This window comes from Chiloscyllium punctatum, chromosome 33, assembly GCF_047496795.1.
Source record: "Chiloscyllium punctatum isolate Juve2018m chromosome 33, sChiPun1.3, whole genome shotgun sequence".
NCBI lineage: Eukaryota > Metazoa > Chordata > Chondrichthyes > Orectolobiformes > Hemiscylliidae > Chiloscyllium > Chiloscyllium punctatum.
In genome coordinates, this window is record NC_092771.1 from 28,620,351 (window position 1) to 28,639,483 (window position 19,133).

At 39.1% G+C, this 19,133-nt stretch overlaps 1 protein-coding gene across 1 annotated transcript in view; it reads right to left on the bottom strand.

The window, feature by feature from the left end:
- The window catches only part of LOC140458518 (fibrillin-1-like), a 574,711-nt gene that overhangs the window by 140,965 nt on the left and 414,613 nt on the right, over window positions 1-19,133 (bottom strand). Inside the window, exons 30-31 of the mRNA XM_072553247.1 lie at window positions 17,063-17,188; window positions 16,723-16,848 (exon numbers count right to left, since the gene is read on the bottom strand). Of these exons, the coding sequence (XP_072409348.1) occupies window positions 16,723-16,848; window positions 17,063-17,188 (252 nt within the window). The remainder of the gene's footprint in view (window positions 1-16,722; window positions 16,849-17,062; window positions 17,189-19,133) is intronic.

The following is a 19,133-nucleotide window of genomic DNA, read 5'->3' on the forward strand; positions in this document are numbered from 1 at the left end:
CATTTGGGATCCACAGACAAAACCTCAGCTCAGTGATATTGACAGGCAGTGTTACACCAGGACTTTCACTAATTAGGTCATGGCCATGCTAAACTATCCCGGATACCCTTTGCATGCTGTATGCTGCATCTAAGGACAGTGGTTCCTGAAGAGGAGGAGGATGAGGGAGTGCTCACATTTTTGGAGGAGGAGAAAGAAGGCAAAGTAAGATAAGGAGGAAAAGAAAGACAGTGAATGAGAAGGGTAAGGGGAATCAAGGCCAAGGAGATTGAAACGTGGGTGGGGAAAGCAGTTTTGCTTCATGGGACACCAGGAAATGTGATGGAAGAGTCCATGCAGGACGAGATTGTCAAAAGGGACTTCCTGATTTAATAGTAATTCAGCTGAGAGATCCCTGAGTAGATGACTGAACACATCTCTGGCACAGGATAAAGCTTCAGCTGCTACAGAATGGCAATCAAGCCAACATAATTCCCAATACATTTGGCACATTTAGAAGGTCTACCTACTGCAGTATTCACAGCCTTGGTGAGAATCTGATGACATCTGTATATATCATAATTCACATTTCATGTTAATAGTGTATAAAACATTACATAAATCAATTTCATTATCTTAAAATTCTTATCTATCCAAATGTTCCAGACGGCACTGTGATCTACTCAGCCTTCCAACAGATACAGTACCCTGCAAGTATAGGTATTCCCATGCAGTGGTCACCCTGCTTCTGTCTCTATTTATGGCAGTGGAGACCATGGCAGCCAGCCTTGCTATCCAGGGACTCTTTGGGGCCTGTCCTGTGACTGCACTGCTGTATCTCTTCAGAGGAATTTACCATTGATTAGTCTCAATCGCAGATACTCCCCCTGACAAAGGAGTCAAAGGAGCAGAGGAAGGTGACAAAGTATTTCTGTTCAGATATGAAATTCTATTAAACCAATCAGTGACATTTCTGAATATCTTTTCCAAATTGGCTACAAATAAAATAAATGCTCACTGTATGTTATGCAGAGAGATGTTTGTATGTTCTGATTGTGGGTGGGGAGAAAACAACTAGTATATCTGGAAACTTGCAGAAACACATAACCAAATCAGAAGCACATTATCACAACATTCAAGGATATGGGATAAGCGCAGGAAATTGGAATCAGTGCATTTTTAGTGATAGTTATGTCGACTCAATGGATTGAAGGGCCTTTTCTGCATTGCATGAATCTATGAATCTACATTGGAACAGGTTAAAAATTCCACTTTGCAGATCATCAATCAGCACTGATGAATATTTTACTCAATATTGTATCACGATATTCTAATAACACAATGCATAGATTTCAAATAAACATATTCACCCTCGAACCACACATGATTTCAATGCCATGTGGGTGAGTACATAGTTATAGGTGCATGGAATTTTCATCAAATTAGAGTTGTTCAAATTGTTGTTAGGAGAATCTAACAAAGATCAAAGGGTAGCTTAGCCATATCACAAAAGTCAAATTTGTAGATGACACTAAAATAGGTGGAAAAGTAAGTTGCAAAGAAATAGTAAGAAATTTACAAATGGATATGGATAGTTTAGGTGAATGGGTCATAATTTGTCAAATGAAGTTTCATGTGGATAAGTGTGAGGTTATCAGTTTTAGAAAGAGGGTTAGAAAGGCAACTTATCATCTGAATGGAGAGAAACTTCATAGCCCTTTGATGCAAAGGGATTAGTGCCCTTGTGCATGGATTTTATAAAACGAGTATGTAGGTACAGCAGGTAATAAGGAAGGCAAATGGAATTTTGGCATAAATTGTGAAAGGAATAGAGCATAGAAGTAGGGAAGTGTTGCTGCAACTGTACAAGGCATTAGTGAGACTGTACCTTAAGTATTGCCTACAATTTTGCTCCTGTAACTTGAGGAGGCATGCAGTCATATTGTAGGCAGTTTAGGAGAGATTTATTAGATTGATTCCAGAGAAGATGGATTTGTATGAGCAGTTTAAGCCAATACTCTCTGCCATTTAAAAGAATGACAACGCTAATTGAAGTATATTAGATGTTAAAGGGGAATGACAAAGTAGATGTAGAAAGGATATTTCCTCACATGAAACAATCTAGAATGAGAGGTCACACTTTTAGGAGAAGGGGTAGCAGATTTAAAACAGGGACAAGGAGAAATACCTTCTATGAAAGGGTCATGAATTTGTGAAATTCATTATCCTAGAATATGGCGAATGCTGGGACATTATGAGAATTTAAGGAGGAAATGGATGGAGTTTTTACTAGTAATTGGTTGAAAGGTTACAGAGAGTGGGCAAGAAATTGGAGTTGAGGCTAAGATGAGATCAGTCACGATCATAAAAAAGGCAGAGCAGGCTGGAGGGGGTGAACTGCCTACTCCTGCTCCTAGTTCTTATGTTTTAGAAATGTGTTTGTATGTTAATTGAAGTTTGCCATGTACTAAGCCAATTTTGCTCAACTTTTAATGGTTTAAAACAGGAAGCGCAGTATATTATAATTTAATGCAAAATAAAGCAGTTGCTGGAAATCTGAAACAAATACAGAAAATGCTGCAGAAACTCAGCAGGTCTTACTGGGCTCAAAACATGAATTCAGTTTCTCTCTCCACAGATGCTGTCAGACTTGCTGAGTTTCTCCAGCATTCTCTGTGTTTGTTTGTGGTAGATTATCATTTACATTTAATTTTATATAATTTCAATAGACTTGTTTTTAAGATGCAGGTTTACATGGTTCACCAAAGATGTCTCAGGTTATTCATTTCATATTTTATGGAAACCAGTTCGAGGCAACAATTAAAAATAATGAACATGGTAGCGACAACTGTATTAATGATACTACCACTCTTCACAGGAAACTGAGGGGCCAACTTTGTCTTGAAGCACAGAAAGAGATTAACAGAAATTGAATGAGGTCATGTTTACTCAGCATTGTTTGGGAAACAAAGTAAGTATTTAAGAAATTTTCGTCATTGTAATTAAGAAAGCATTGAATGCCTTCTCTAAGCTACTAGGAATATAAACCATGATCTGTGTTTAATTGATTAATGTATGGGAAATACTTACATTCTCATAGTTGCTTTATTGTTTTCATTGAAACAAAACAACTTAAATTTAAAGGCTAAATGCCAAAAACTTTGTAAACCAGAAACAAAGTGCAGACATGAAGTCCGTGTATGAAATGCTTATTGAATGAGTCACTCAAGTTTATTATTGTGCCATACTTACAATTAAATAAATACAGCATGCAACAAAAATGTAGCAAGAGTAAGATTTGAAATAAAGTCTGCATTTAATTTTCTCTTAGAAACTACCTGGGACTTGAACAATCTATAAACACTCAGAAGTTATTTGATTGCATATTTTGTTTACTGCTTAAATGCCGATGTGCTTGGGTGAAATAAACTGTGTACACAACTTTAAAGTTTGAATGACTATACGTTAGTTAGTGCTTGTCAAATTGTTTGGGAGAACATGTTCTCAAATAAATTAACTGATTCCCTGCTCCCTGTGAGGTATTGTGCTGCTTAATGAATGACAGGGGAGGCAACGGCACAGTGGTAATGTCATTGGACTGAAATATAGAATCCCAGGCTAATGCTCTGGGGACATGAGTTTGAATTGTACCTGGCAGATGGTTAAATCTGGAATTAAAAGCTAGACTAACGGCGATTGTTGGAAAAACCCATCTGGTTCACAATGCCATTTAGGGAAGGAAATCTCTCATCCTTCTGCTTACATGTGATTACTGCATGGCCAAAGGGTTTGGTTGGCTGGACAGCTGCTTAGTGATGCAGAGTGTGGCCAATAGTGTGGGTTCAATTCCCACACTAGCTGAGGTCAACATGAAGGATTCGCCCTGTCAGTCTTTCCTCTCACCTTAGGTGACCCTCAGGTTAAATTACCATCAGTCGTCTCTTTCACTTCATCTTAAATGGGAAACAGTCCTATGATTTGGTAAGACAATAGTGACTTTCCTTTTTGATTCCAAATACACAGTTGACTCTTAACTGCCCTCTGAAATGGCTCTAACTGAAATTGCGGGACCTCTAGCAGAGATATTTAAACCACCTATAGCAATGGGTGAAGTGTTGGAGAACTGGAGAGTGGCTAATATTGTGCCTTTATTTAAGAAAGGCCACAAGGAGAAGCCTGGGAACAAGTTTGACATCAGTGGTGAGTAGGTTTTTGGAAGGGATTCTGAGATATAGGTTTTACATGTGTTTGGAGAAGCAGGGACTGTTTACGATTGGTCAGTGTTGGTTTGTGCAGAGGAAGTTGTGTTTCATACACTTGGTTGCACTTCTTGAGGACATAACCAAAAAGGTTGATGAGGGTAGAACAACAAACATTGTCTCCACGGACCTCAGCAAAACCTCCAATGAGGTTCCTCATGGTAGGCTAATTAGTAAAGTCAGATCACACAGAATTCAGGGAGAGCTTGTCAATTGAATACAAAATTGGCTTAATGGTAGGAGACAGAAGGTGGTGGTGGAGGGTTATTTCTTGGACTGGAGGCCAGTGACCAGCAGTGTTCTGCATGGTTCGGTACCGGGTCCACTGTAATTTGTCATTTATATAAATAATTTGGATAACAATATAGGAGACATGGTTAGTAGGTTTGCAGACAAGACCAACACTGGTGACAGTGAAAAGTTAAGATATCCAAAGGGATCTTGATCAATTGGGTCAATGGGCTGAGGAGTGGTGGATGGAGTTTATTTTGGATTACTATGAGGTATTGTATTTTGGTAAAACAAAGACAGGACTTATACAATTAATGATAGGGCCTTGGGTAGTACTGTAGAACAGGAAGACCTAGGGATTCATGGAACATAAATCTTTGAAATTTATGTCACAGGTAGATAGAATGGTTAAGAAGGCATTTAGCAGACCGTTGAGTATCGGAGTTGGGATGTCATGTTGAGGTTGTACAGGACATTGGTGAGACCTCTTATGGAATACTGTGTGCAGTCCTGGTTGCCCTTTTACAGGAAAGATATTATTGAACTGGAGAGAGCTTGGAAAAGATTTATCACGATGTTGCTGGGAATTGAGGGCTTGAAATATAAAAACAGACTGGAAAGACTGAAACTTTTCTCACTGGAGCGTATGATGTTGAGGGGTAACTTTATTGAGGTTTTTAAAATCATGAGGGACATAGATAAGGTGAATGTCATAGGTCTTTTACCTAGGGTGGAGAATTCAAAACTAGGAGGCATAATTTTAAGGTGAGAGGAGAAAGATTTAAAAAGGATATGAGGGGCAACTTATTTATACAGAGACAGTGATTCATGTGTGGAATGAACAGCCAGAGAAAGTAGTGGATGCTTGTACAGTTACAATGTTTAAAAGACATTTAGATAAGCTCATGAATTGGAAAGGTGTGGAGGCATATGGGCCAAGTGCAGGAAGGTGGGACTAGTTTAGTTTGGGAGCATGGTCGACGTGGGCTGGTTGGACCAAAGGGTCTGTTTCTATGCAGTATGACTTTATGACTGTATAACGTGTCCAGACTGATTGATTAGAAAAAGCAAATCTTGTAGTGCACTGGCTGTATATATAAGACTGGGCCTGAAAATCCAGGTTTAAATTCCACCTCAAGATCCTACGTCAACAGTTATGTCACAATACAATCAAACAAGCCGATATAAAAGTAATAGAAGTTGCACAACACCAGGTTATAGTCCAACAAGTTTATGAAATCGGACTCCACCTGCCAAAGCAGCAGCACTGCGAAAGCTTGTGATTTCAAATAAACCTGTTGGACTATACCCTGGTGTCAAGCAATTTTTGACCTTGTCCACCCACTGGCAACTCCACACCATAAAAATAATAGATACTCTGACATTACATGGAGTTATTTACTTGTCATATTTCATTTTGTGAATATGTCTATTCCAAGTAAAGACTAGCTTTGGTTTCTTCCTAACAAGTCTCTGAAATACAACATATTCATTTTCATTTATCATTACTACTTTTTTAAAATCACTGCCTTAGGATCATTGTGGAATACAAAGATAACTCCCATTTCTTTTGTCTACAGTAAACTGTCTTCTTTAATCCCTCTCCCCTTCTTTTATACTCTCATCACCCACATGAATTGTGAGGTGATTAGGGAATTTTGTAAGTAAGGATAAAATATTTTTTCAGCTGCCTCAGCTGTTTCCCTCATTTCCCCATGCCTACTGATCTAAATGTTATCTAAGATTCCACATTGACCTAGCCCCGAATACAGATCTGGAGCTCAATTCTTGTGCCCTCTCCAAGTTTATTTTACCCATGAGACCCATTTCTTGCTTCCTCCACTCTACTGTTACTGACTACCCAACTGTCTTCCTTGTTTCCCACTTAAATGTTGGTGTTAAAGCTTTTCTCTCTCCATGATTGCTCCTCCTTTCTTCAAATCATGTCATAATACACTTCTTTTTTAAAATAAAATTGACTCAGAATCTTTGAAAACAACCACTCCAGTCCTACAATCTTACTTTTTTAATTTTGGCCTCTTGTACATCATTAATTTCCTCTGTCCTTCCATGGTGCCATGTGTTTGGGTATCCAGGTCTTAAGCTCTAGAATTCCCTAATTAAGTCTTCAAAATCACTCCTTCATTATGCCACTTGAAACCGAGGAAGTGTTTTATCAACTCTCCTAGTGCCCTATAATGTGGCTGGGTGTCAGATGTCTCTGACAATGTCTCTTTTACTGAGCTGTACAATATCAGGTTCACGTCTGATTGTGGTTTCACGTAATGCCCACACAAGTACAAATGGGAATTGGTGGATAATAAATAGGAGCTTGAACTTTGGAGTAATGAAGCAGGCCACTCCTGCTCTGACTGAGATCCCTTGTTCTAGCTTGGCACAGGCAAACATTCAACCATGTGACCATATTAGATTGCAGGGATGTTCAATGTTACATTTGCAAATTGTTCATGCTTAATCCAAGTACACAGCAATTCAGTGTTTCACTTGGAACATTGAGTCAATTCATAAATGGAAAAAAGCAATCATGAACCTGTGTGATAAGACAGAGAAACAGCCAGACACAATGGAAATTTACTTTGCTCAATAAGTCCAATTCCTTACTATAACAGGGACTTTACTTAAAAAAGTACTTCCTTTACTGTAACACTCTTGTTTGACAACACTGAGGTCATGAAAAGCACTGTGTAGTAACAAGTCAATTTATTTTTGTCTTTGTTTCAAAAAAAAGTGTGATTACAAACTCAACACAGAATTCATAACGGTTTCCTTTCGTTTCCACAATCTTGCCCACCATTCAAGTGAACAGAAAAATAAACTTGGTTTGATGACTGCAAATGCAGAAAACTCCCAGGATCACATTTTTTTTTATATTTTAAAAATGGTGAGTAGGGAAACTTCATGTGATAATCAAATTTATCAATGTAAACGAAATCTCCATGATATATAAAATTGTCTTAAAATAAGAATCACATTGGAGACTCAAAACTCCACTTCTCAAACCACAGATACTGCTAGGCCTATTGAGTATTTCCAGCACACTCTGTTTTTATTACTGATCTCCAGCTTCCATTATATTTTTTTGGTAGAAATTTACTAGAATGGTTTCAGGAATGAGGCAGTGCTGTCAGGTGGATAAACTGGTGAAGTTAAGAGCAGAGATGATGAAGAGGGAATTTGCTAGATGTGTTTAAAATTATGAAGGATTAAGGTAAAGTTAATAAACAGAAACTGCTTCCAAAGGCCAAAGGCTTTAGTAAAGAAATGGCCTAGATTTGCGGAAATGACAAAAGAACCAGAAGTGACATAGGAGTTTTAACAAGAAAAAAAAGTGTTTAGAATACACTGCCTGAGATGCTTGAGGATACAGATTCAGCAGTATGCTTTGAAAATAATTAAGCAAATACTTGAAGGAAAATTGCAGGAATGTGAGGAAAGAGAAGAGTGGAAATGTACTGCTCCTTAAAAGAGACTCAATGGGCTGAATGGCCTTGTATGTTGTGCTACACCATACTAGAACTTTTCAATTAAGTTCCAAAGGGTCATTGGACTGCTCAAACTTGCTGCGTTTCTCCAACAATTCTTTTTCGTTTCAGATTTTCAGCATCTAACTCTTTGTTTTATTTTAGAGTTTGTTATTGTCCAGATTTGCTAATGTTTATTATTTAATTTGTTATTTTATTTGTATTATTCTTATATGAAATATTTATTTATTTCACTAGATTTAATTTTACCCTACTGTATAATAAAAGAAAAGCACTGCATTTTCATTAATGTAATAACATAAATGACAACTTTAGTGAGACAACGATAAGCACGGACTACCGATATTTAAATATGATTACTTGTTTTAATAGTGATTTGTTCACAGACTACAAATGGTTTTTAAAAATACAAAACACTGACCTAAAATGGCTGCTGTGATCATCTGACCAGGTTGTGAAAACTGATAAAATGATCACTACACAAGTATCAATCTGAGCCAAAATTAACACTGTTATAAAAGGGCACTGAATTTCAGATCTCTACATCCTGGTTCATTCAAAAGGCATTCGACAAGGTGCTGCACAAAAAGCTGCAGTGTAAGGTAAAGGTACATGGCGTTATGGACAATGTATTGGCATGGATACAGGATTGGCTAACTAACAGGAAACAAAGAGTGGTGAAAAGTGAGTGATTTTCTGGTTGGTGTTCATTGATTAATGGTGTGCCTCAGGGATCAGTGTTGAGGCCACAATTGTTTACCATTTACACTGATACATAGTGTGTCAAAGTTTGTGAATGATAATGAGATGAGTGGTATAGCAAAGAGTGCAGAGGACTCTGGAAGTTTGAAGAGGGATATAAGTAGTTTAAGTGGGTGGGCAAAGGTCTGGCAGATAGAGTACAATGTTGATAAATGTGAAGTCATCCATTGTGGTAGGAATAACAGTAAAAAGGACCATTATTGGAAGGGTAAAAAATTGCAGCATGCTGTTATGCAGAGGGACCTGGGTGTTGTTGTGAAAGAATTGCAGAAGATTAGTCTACAGGGTGCATCAGGTAATTAAGAAGGCAAACGAATTTTGTCCTTCATTGCTAAAGGGATTGAATTAAAAGCAGGGGGGTTGTGTTGCAGCTGTACAGGGTGCTGGTGAGGTCACACCTGGAGTACTGCATGCAGTTTTGGTCTCCTTACTTGAGAAAGGATGTACTGGTACTGGAGGGGGTGGCAGAGGAAGTACATTCTGGGGTTGAGGGGCGTGGTTAATGAGGGCAGACCGGGACTATACTCATTGGAATTTTGAAGAATCTTATAGATAAATATAAAATTGTGAAGGAAACTGGTAAGATAAAAGCAGGAGGATGTTTTCTCTGGCAGGTGAAACTAGGACAAGAGGGCATAGCCTCAAAATTAGGGGGAGCAGATTTAGGACTGAATTGAGGAGGAACTTCTTCACCCAGAGGGCTGTCAACTTGTGGAATTCCCTGCCCAGTGAAGTAGTTGAGGCTTCCTCATTGAATGTTTTTAAGGCTAAGATAGATAATGTTTTGAACAATAAAGGAATTAAGGGTTAGGGTTAGAGGGTGGGTCAGTGGAGATGAGGTCACAAAAAGATCAGCCATGATCTTATTGAATGGTGGAGCGGGCTTGAAGGGTCAGATGGCCTACTCCTGCTCCTGGTTCTTAAGTATGATTGCCCACCTGGGAAATTCTGTGTCATTGGTCATGGGGTCTGTGGGTCGATGTGTGGCTGATGAGCCCACTTGGCAGGTGTTTCTGGGTGGTGGAATTGCCCCTTAACCTGGAGATCAGTGGCATTCCTTTTTCAGATTGCTTTTTCATACTTCATTCTACCAATGGGTGTTCTCAAAATATTGTGCCCCTTCAAATAGGCACGTTCTCCACGTCGGTTTCTTCTGAATGAGGGTCTCCCAAGCAATGATATCTAAGTTACATTTCTTGAGGGAAGCTTTAGGGAGCTTTTGAAACACTTCTACTGTCCTCTTCTGGTTTGACTGCCTTCCTTGAGCTGGGTAAAGAGGATTTACTGTGGAACTCATGTATCCTAAGTACATGGCTGGTTCAGTGGAGGTGGTTTCACTATCGGCTGCTGATGTTATTAAGACTGTCCTCCCAGCTGATGCAGAAATTCTGTCTCACACAGCATTGATGGTGTGTCTCAAGAGTGTTGAGGTGGCATCGAAACATAGTCCTAATTTTGAAATCATTTAATTCTCAGAATAGATGGAGGATAACTGCCTTATACCCAAGGATTTTAGTGTCAGCACAGATGTCACGGTCATCAAAGACTTGCATCTTTAGGCATCCAAAAGCAGCACTTGCAGACTTACTTGCGGAAATCTAATAATAACGAGTTACCCAATTTAAAAAAATAAAACACAACAGCCTTTGAAAACAAAGCCAGAATTAAGCAGTTTGATCATCCTCTGATACGAATGCAGTCATGTTCACATGCAGCAAGACCTACACTTACGGTATTTTGGGCTGAGAAGTAACTTTGGTGCCACACAAGTGCCAGGCAATGGCCATCTTCATCAAGAGAAAACCCAACCATCATTCTTTGATTTCAATGGCATCATCACCATTGAGTACCTATCAACATCTTAGGAGTTACCATGGACTAGAAACTCAACTGGACTAGCCGTATAATTTCTGTGGCTACATAAGCAAGTCAGAAACTCAATGAGGAGAACACTTCCTGACTCCCTGAGGCTCACCATCTATCATGCACCAAGTCAGGAGAGTGGTGGAATACTTGCCACTTGCCTGGATGAGGGCAGCTCCAATAACAGTTAAGAAATTTGACACCAAACAGGTCAAATTAGGCTGCCTGATTGGCACCAAATCCACAGATATTTAATCCCTCTACCACTTTGTGGTGTGTACCATCTATAAGATACACTGCAGAAATTCGCCAATGCTTCCTAGATAGCACCTTCCAAACCCAAAACTCTGTCTAAAAAGTCATCCTGTGAAAATTAGAAATAAGAAAGGAAAGAACACCTTGATGGTGTACTATCAGTTCCCCAATAGACAGAAATTATGAAACAAATATGTGGAGAGATTTCAGATATATGTAAACATAATAAGAGTGTATTAATGGGAGGATTTTAATTTTCCAAACATTGACTGGGTTACCATAGTGTTAAAGGTTTGGATGGTGAAGAATTTGTCAAACATGTTCAAGAAAATTTTCTTTATCAATATGTGGATGTGCCTACTAGAGAAGGAACAAAACTTGACCTTCTTTTGGCCGATAAAGCAGGCAGATGACTCAAGTGAAAGTAGGGGAACACTTTGGGTCTAACAGTTTTTAAATGGTTATAGAAAAGGATAAGACTTCCATAAACGTTTTAATGCTACGAGACAAGAACTTTCAAATGTTGATTGGAATAGACTGTTTGCAGGTAAAAAGATGTCAGCCAAATAGGAGGCTTTCAAGAGTGTGGCGATGATAGTTCATAGGCATTATGTTCCTGTTACAGTGAAGGGTAAGGTTGGTAAGATTAAAGAACAATGGATTAATAAAAATATTGAGGTTTTAGTCAAGAATAAAAGAAAATCATAAATTAGATATAGACAACTGGGTTCAAATGAATAACTTAATCAATATAAAGAGTGTCGGGGCATTCTTAAAAAGGAAATCAGGAAGGAAAAGAGGGAAGATGGGATAACATTGGCAGATAAGATTAAGGGTAATTCAAAGGGATTCTCCAAGCATATAAAGAGTAGGAGGGTAGAGCCCCTTAAAGATCAAAGAGGTCACCTTTGTGCTGAACCCCAGAAGGTGGTAGAGATATTAAATTAATATTTTGTGTAAGTTTTTACTGTAGAGAAAAAAATGGAAGTTAGAGAACTTAAGGAAATAAATATTGGTGTTTTAAAAATAGTTCATATTACAGAAGCAGAAATTCAGGAGGTCTTAGAGAATATAAAGATGGATAAATATGTGTGACCTGATCTACTCTATCCTAGATGGATGTGGGAAGTAAGGGAGAAAACTGCAGGGCCCCTTGTTGAAATATCTGAAATATCTATAACTACAGGTGAGATGTCTGATGGCTAATGTGCCCTTAAGAAGGGTTATAAAGACAATACGGGGAACTATAGACTAGCGAGTCTGACTTCGATTGTGAGTAAGTTGTTGCAGGTGATTCTAAAAGATAGAATTTACAGACATTTAGAGGGGCAAAAATTGATATGGGATAGTCAGCATGGCTTTTAGCTAGGAAAATCATGTCCCACAAACTCGATTGAGTTTTTTGAGGAAGTTACTAAAAAGATTGATGAGGGCAGAGCAATAGATGTTGTTTACTTGACTTTAGTAAAGCCTTTGACAAGGTTCTGTGTGGTAGACTAATTAGCAAATTCGATCACATAAGATTCATAGTGAGCTTGCCAATTGGATACAACACTGGCCTAATGGCAGGAGTCAAGAGTGATGGTAGAAGTTTGAACATAGAACATAGAAGAATACAGCGCAGTACAGGCCCTTCGGCCCTCGATGTTGCACCGATCAAAGCCCACCTAACCTACACTAACCCACTATCCTCCATATACCTATCCAATGCCCGCTTAAATACCCATAAAGAGGGAGAGTCCACCACTGCTACTGGCAGGGTATTCCATGAACTTACGACTCGCTGAGTGAAGAACCTACCCCTAACATCAGTCCTATATCTACTCCCCCTTAATTTAAAGCTATGCCCCCTTGCTTTTCAGACTGGATATCAATTTGCTTTTCCATATCCCATATCAATTTGCTTTTCAGACTGGAGGCCTGTCACTAGCAGTGTACCGAGGGATCAGTTCTGGGTTCTCTTGTTTGTCATTTATACAAATGATATAGATAAAAATAAAGAAGGCATGGTCAGTAAGTTTGCGGACAACACAAAAATTGGTGGCACATGAGACAGCAAAGAAGGTTTTCTAAGATTAGAAAGGGATCTTGATCAAATGTGTCTGAAAATGGCAGATGGAGTTCAATTTGGGTAAATGTGAGGTATTGCATGTTGGTACAATAAATGGGCAAGATTGATACAATTAATGGTAGGGCCTTGGGTAGTGTTGGAGAACAGAGGGTCCCAAGGGTTCAGGTGTATAATTCTTTGAAGTTTGCATCACATATAGTCAAGGTGGTTAAAAAGCCATTTAACACGTCTGCCTTCATTGCTCAGTCCTTTGTGTATAGGAATTGGGATGATATGTTGAGGTTTTACAGGACATTGTTATAGGAAGGATATTATTAAGCTGGAGAGGGGTCAGAAAAGGATGTTACCGGGTATGGAAGATTTGAGTTATAAAGAAAGGCTGGTTAGGCTGGGATTTTTTTCACTGGAGCGTAGGATGTTGAGAGGTGACCTTATAGAGGTTTATAATATCATGAGGGGTATTGATAGAGCTAACAGTAAGTATCTTTTCCCTAGGATGGGGGATTTCAAGACTTGGGAGCATATTTTTAAGGTGAGAGAAGACAGATTTAAAGAAGACATAAGAGGCAAACGTTTACACAAAGGGTGGTTCATGTGTGTAATGAACTTCCTGGGGTGGTGGTGGAAGTGGGCATAGTTGCAACCTTTAAAAGACGCTTTGATAAGTACACGAATAGGAAAGGTTTGGAGGGATATGGGCCAGGAGTAGTCAAGTGGCACTGGTTTGAGATTATGTTCAGCACGGACTGGTTTGACTGAAGGGTCTGTTTCCGTGCTTGCATGACTCTATGGCAAGGGCAGCAATTACATGGAAATGCCACCACCTACAAGCTCCCTTGAAACTACTCACCATCCTGACTTGGAAATATATTGTCATTCCTTCACTGTCACTGGGTCAAAATCAAGGAATTCCGTCATTGTGTGACCTACAGCAAAGGGACTACAGCAGTTCAAGAAAGCAGCTCAGTGATCAGTGAGCGATGCTAACAGCCGATGAAGGAATTAAAAGAAAACCCTTTGGTGTGTTTAGCTACCCTACTTCCAAACTCTTTTTAAAGTTTATCATCTTTTTAAAATCTGAAGTAACATAATTTATTAGCCCTCCTCACCAGATCATAACACCGAGTTTAATTTAAGATTAAATGGAGAAAAGGGCTGTTGATTTCCAATGTTAATCATAATTAATAAAGAAGGGTTGTCATTACAGGAGGCTGTTCTGACCACATTTTAAAGGATAATACATGATAATATCCACTCAGAATATAACAGGCCAGATATTAATGACATGCAGTCAAACTTAGTTTAGTTAGTCAAGATTGCTCAAAGTGAAAATACATTCAAGGTATTGACCTGTATGGAAAATTTCAACCATTTTTTGAAGAATACAGCATTATCAAAATGCTCAGGAGCATTCTAAGTGAGGAGCAGAGGTGATGATAAGATTTGCAAAAATTTTATGTTAAAGCTGGTAAGACCTTTCATGAACTAAATCATGCCAAGTAGGATAATACAGTAGAAGGAATTGGCTGTTACTTATTTATTTTTTCCTACTATTAATCAAATAATTTGCCTGGAAATATACATTTATATAATGATAAACAATTACTTCCCAATATAAATGAAAAATATCAGTTTGAAATCTACTTGACAGTTCCTTTTATAGATATACCAACTGATGTGCATATCTTACACTATTTCAATTATCGGTAATTTACCCAACTGAATTTAAGAGTTAAAAACAAGTTGGAATTTTGGAAGCTTTATCTATAAAGATCACACTTATAAAATGGCTGCCAAATCTCTCCATGTCGAGGGCGTGGTGCTGGAAAAGCACAGCAGATCAGGCAGGTCCTTGGTGGAGTGGGAGGGGGCGTTAAAGTGTTCAGTCACAGGGTGGTAGGGTTGGTTAGTGCGGGTGTGCCAGAAATGTTCTCTGAAACGATCTGCAAGTTGGTGCCCCCTGTCCGATGTAGAGGAGACCACATTGGGTGCAACGGATACAATAGATAACGTGTGTGGAAGTATTGGTAAATTTCTGTCAGGTGTGGAAGAATCCTTTAGGGCCTTGGACAGAGGTGAGGGGGGAGGTGTGGTTGCAGGTTTTGCACTTCTTGCATTGGCAGGGTAAGGTGCCGGGAGTGGGGTGTGGGCTGAAGGGGGGGGGGCATGGATCTGACAAGGGAGTCATTGAAGGAATGGTCTCTCTGAAATGCAGATAGAGGAGGGGAGGGAAATATATCCCTAGTGGTGGGGTCTGGGATCTCCAGGTGGCTACTTAGCCTGCCTGTACAAACCAATATTGAGAATAAAATTTGACTAAGTTTCCTGATCATTTATGTCGTGCTGCAGATATTCTCACGACCACAATAGGTTTGAACACAATAGTTCAATGGCAACAATCAGTTTTACACCATAAATTGAGCAGAGAATCTATAGGTATAGCCGTTTCATTATTTTGACTTGTAAAATCTTAACATGGAAAATTAGTTTCCATGTCAGTCAAAATCCAGTTGATCAAAAAACATCATTCAGTCAAATTACAGCATTCAAAATTTTAATCATTATGTAGTGAGATGAAGAGTCCAAAGCTAAAATCGCTTAAACCCATCTGATTAATCTATCATAAATTGAAAATCCAAAGGTTAAAGTCAAAACAAACTTTACTTGTTATTTTGTAACTTCATTGGGAAATAATTTTACAGAAGAGTAACTGTAAACATTTCAGGTTGTGATCATGTTCTTACCTATTATTAACTCAAAAGTAGTTGCTGATTAATTTTACAGGACAAAAACTGAAACACATAACCTTAAAGATGCTTTGTCTCTTTTCAATGCATGATAAAATATTTGTTATAAGGTTTAGGTTTAATCTTACAGTAACAAACTTAACAACAGAAATTGCACATTCATTATATTTATTTTGTTTTGCTGTATTAAAACTTCCTTTGATGACAAGACATGACATTGTAGATAAAGACATGAGATTTTGGAGCAGAGTTCACATGTTGGGGTGGGGGGGGGAGGGGGGGTAGGCTGGGGGTGTTAGGGGGTGGTGAGGAGGACATTTTCCCATACCTACACTACCCCCAGCTGAAAGGACAGTGGTCAGCCTGCCCACCTGAGCACCCATTGCCCTGCAGCAATATTACACCAGAGGAGACTTAAACGACTCAGAATATGACTTCTAACCCCAGGTGGACGAAGAGAGTTGCTGGAAAATCTGACTGGCTGGAAGCTCTACAGTATCAGCAGCACCCAGGATTGAATGGTGGCATTAACATACTATAATCAGTCCTGAAGAAGACTGATGATTTGTGAACTTCAGATATTGGACAGGTTCCCTGGCAAACCAAAGCAAAGAGACGGGGGCCTTATTTTAGAAGCCAGGGCAAGGGTGATTCTAAAATGGTAGGCACAAACTTTGAAGAGGCTGCATCTGATAGGCACAGGACAGCCTTTCAAAGTAAGTGCCCTTTCCACCTATAGCCAAAAATAGCGGACTGCATAGGGACAGTGCTGGGCTGGCCACCTTGCTTTTGCCTTCAGGTCCCTAAAGCCCAAGGGCAGACAAGATGCCTTATTCTCCTACATTAACATGGAGAAGTTTGAGGGTGTCAGGAGGGCTTGCTGTTTTATTTTAGAAGCGGATTACCTTATCCTTAAATATGGAAAATAAAGGACTGTTAGAAATTTTATTAGGTATAGGGCATTACCAGTAACAATTACATATTTAAAAGTACAACATTTAAATGGAGAAAGATGTGTTCTGCAAGTAACAATGAGTGAAACATTTGCTTACCTGTACAACCAGTTGTTCCTTTCTTCACAGAGTAGCCGAGCTCACAGTGACAAATGAATGATCCTTTGGTGTTCTCACAAGTGCCACTAAGACATATATTTGGATTAAGTTCACATTCATTGACATCTGTGGATCAAAGTTAAAATTAAGTTATAGCATTCATAGCCCTAGGATACTGAATTGTCAATAACTGTTTAGCGAAGTGCTATACAGTTTGAATGATGCACTTCTAAATACTATACAATTCATATAATTACTTTTAATATTTTCTCATGTACTCAGCCTAACATGTCAGGTATAATCTTAGGATATTAGCAAGAAAACTCCAACTAAGTCTTACCTAGACAGGTCCTCATATCCTCAGAAGCCATGAATCCATCATAGCAGAGACATCGATATTCTCCAGGTACATTGGCACACTGTCCTCCATCACAAATATCAGGATTATCCTCACATTCGTCAATATCTGGAAGAAAAACAGTAGTTTACGTTGTCATCCTGGGGAGATAGTGGCCAATGTTACCATTTAATATGGTCTGAAGAGATGCCTGAGACTGGAGGAATAAGAGAACAGTTGGTGGACATATTAGTTAAGTGGAGCGAGAATTTAATAAAGTGTAATTAATCCTTACAAAATGTGTGAAATAATTACACAGATGCAGGTTTCTCGTCACCAAGCCTCCCATTATGTACATGTGGGAAGTCCATGATATTGATCCAGCTTCATCAGAGTGAACTAAACCTCTGACATTCCTGTCTGCCCGGAATCCTTAATTCGACCAGATTAAGAGCCCCAATCAGGAAACCATACTCTGTGACGTCCACGTGGCTGACCTCACTACAATCACGACAGTGTGTTCTTGAAGTTTATTTAAATATAGTTACCTTCCAGTGTTTAACACACTAGATTAGATTAGATTAGATTAGATTACTTACAGTGTAGAAACAGGCCCTTCGGCCCAACACCGACCCACCGAAGCGCAACCCACCCAGACTCATTCTCCTACAGTTGCCCCTTCACCTAACACTACGGGCAATTTAGCGTGGCCAATTCACCTAACCTGCACATTCTTTGGACTGTGGGAGGAAACCGGAGCACCCGGAGGAAACCCACGCAGACACTGGGAGAATGTGCAAACTCCACACCGTCACCTGAGGCAGGAATTGAACCCGGGTCTCTGGCACTGTGAGGCAGCAGTGCTAACCACTGTGCCGCCCACTAATTTAACATAACAGGTTAATGATAATATTCCTGGATTACTAATCCACAGAACCACCTTGGCATCACAAGTGCACATTGAAATACTTCTTCAACATTATGAGAGTTTCTTTTTCTACCACCCTTAGAAGCACTGAGTTCAAGATTTCCACCACCCCCAGGCAAAATCAAAAATGTTTCCTTGCATCCCTTCTAAATCTTGTGCCCCTTACTTTGAATCTATGCCCCCGGTCACTGATCCTTCCAACAAGGGGAAAGTCTGTTCCTGTCTACCACATTTACGCTACTCATAATTTTATACAACTCAATCATATCCACCCTCAGTCTCCCCTACTCCAAGGAAAGCAATCCCAGTACAGAGGACCCGCGATTATCCGAAGGACATGGGTGGGAGTATTTCATTGGGTTAATTGAATTCTGGATAATGTAATGTCAGATATTCAAGGTTCCTCTGCATATCAAATCTCTCCTCGTAACTAAAACTCTCCAGCCCAGGCAACATTCTGATAAATCTCCTCTCATTCTCTCCAATGCAATCAAATCCGACCTGTAACATGGATTCCAAGACTGCACACAGTACTCTCGCTGTGGCTTAACCAAAGTTTTATACAGTTCCAGCAGAACTTCCCTGCTATTAAACTCTATGTCGTGACTAATAAAGGCAAATATCCCATATGCCTTCTTAACTACTTTATCTATGAGCATCATTTTGTTTCTCCTTGTGCCATCAACCAAAACCACCAAAAGTATGAAAGGCTATGAGACAATGCTCAGAGGTAAAATAAGACAGTATATCAATAGAAGTCCTATTAGATCATATGATAGAGTCACAGTAATATGAATAAGTCTTTCAAGATGTCCAGGTCCACAATTAAAATTCAAACAATGGGAAAAGAAAGTAATATCGATGGAAGCCTAGACTACCCATTTTAATATCTATATTGACAGGGTTCAGTAGCTGTTCATCACATAATTTCCTCTACTATGGGGTGACACCTTTAAGATAGACAGCTGTTCAGTGTACATGAAAAACTGACCTTGGTAATGCTTATCATTTCAATTTTCCACCTTGCTCTCACTTTGACCTTTCTATTCACTGGCTTGGTTAAGTGTTCCAATGAAGTTTAACCCAAACTTGAAGAACAGCACCTAACTTTTCAACTCAACTCTGGAATTATAACTGAATTCAAAA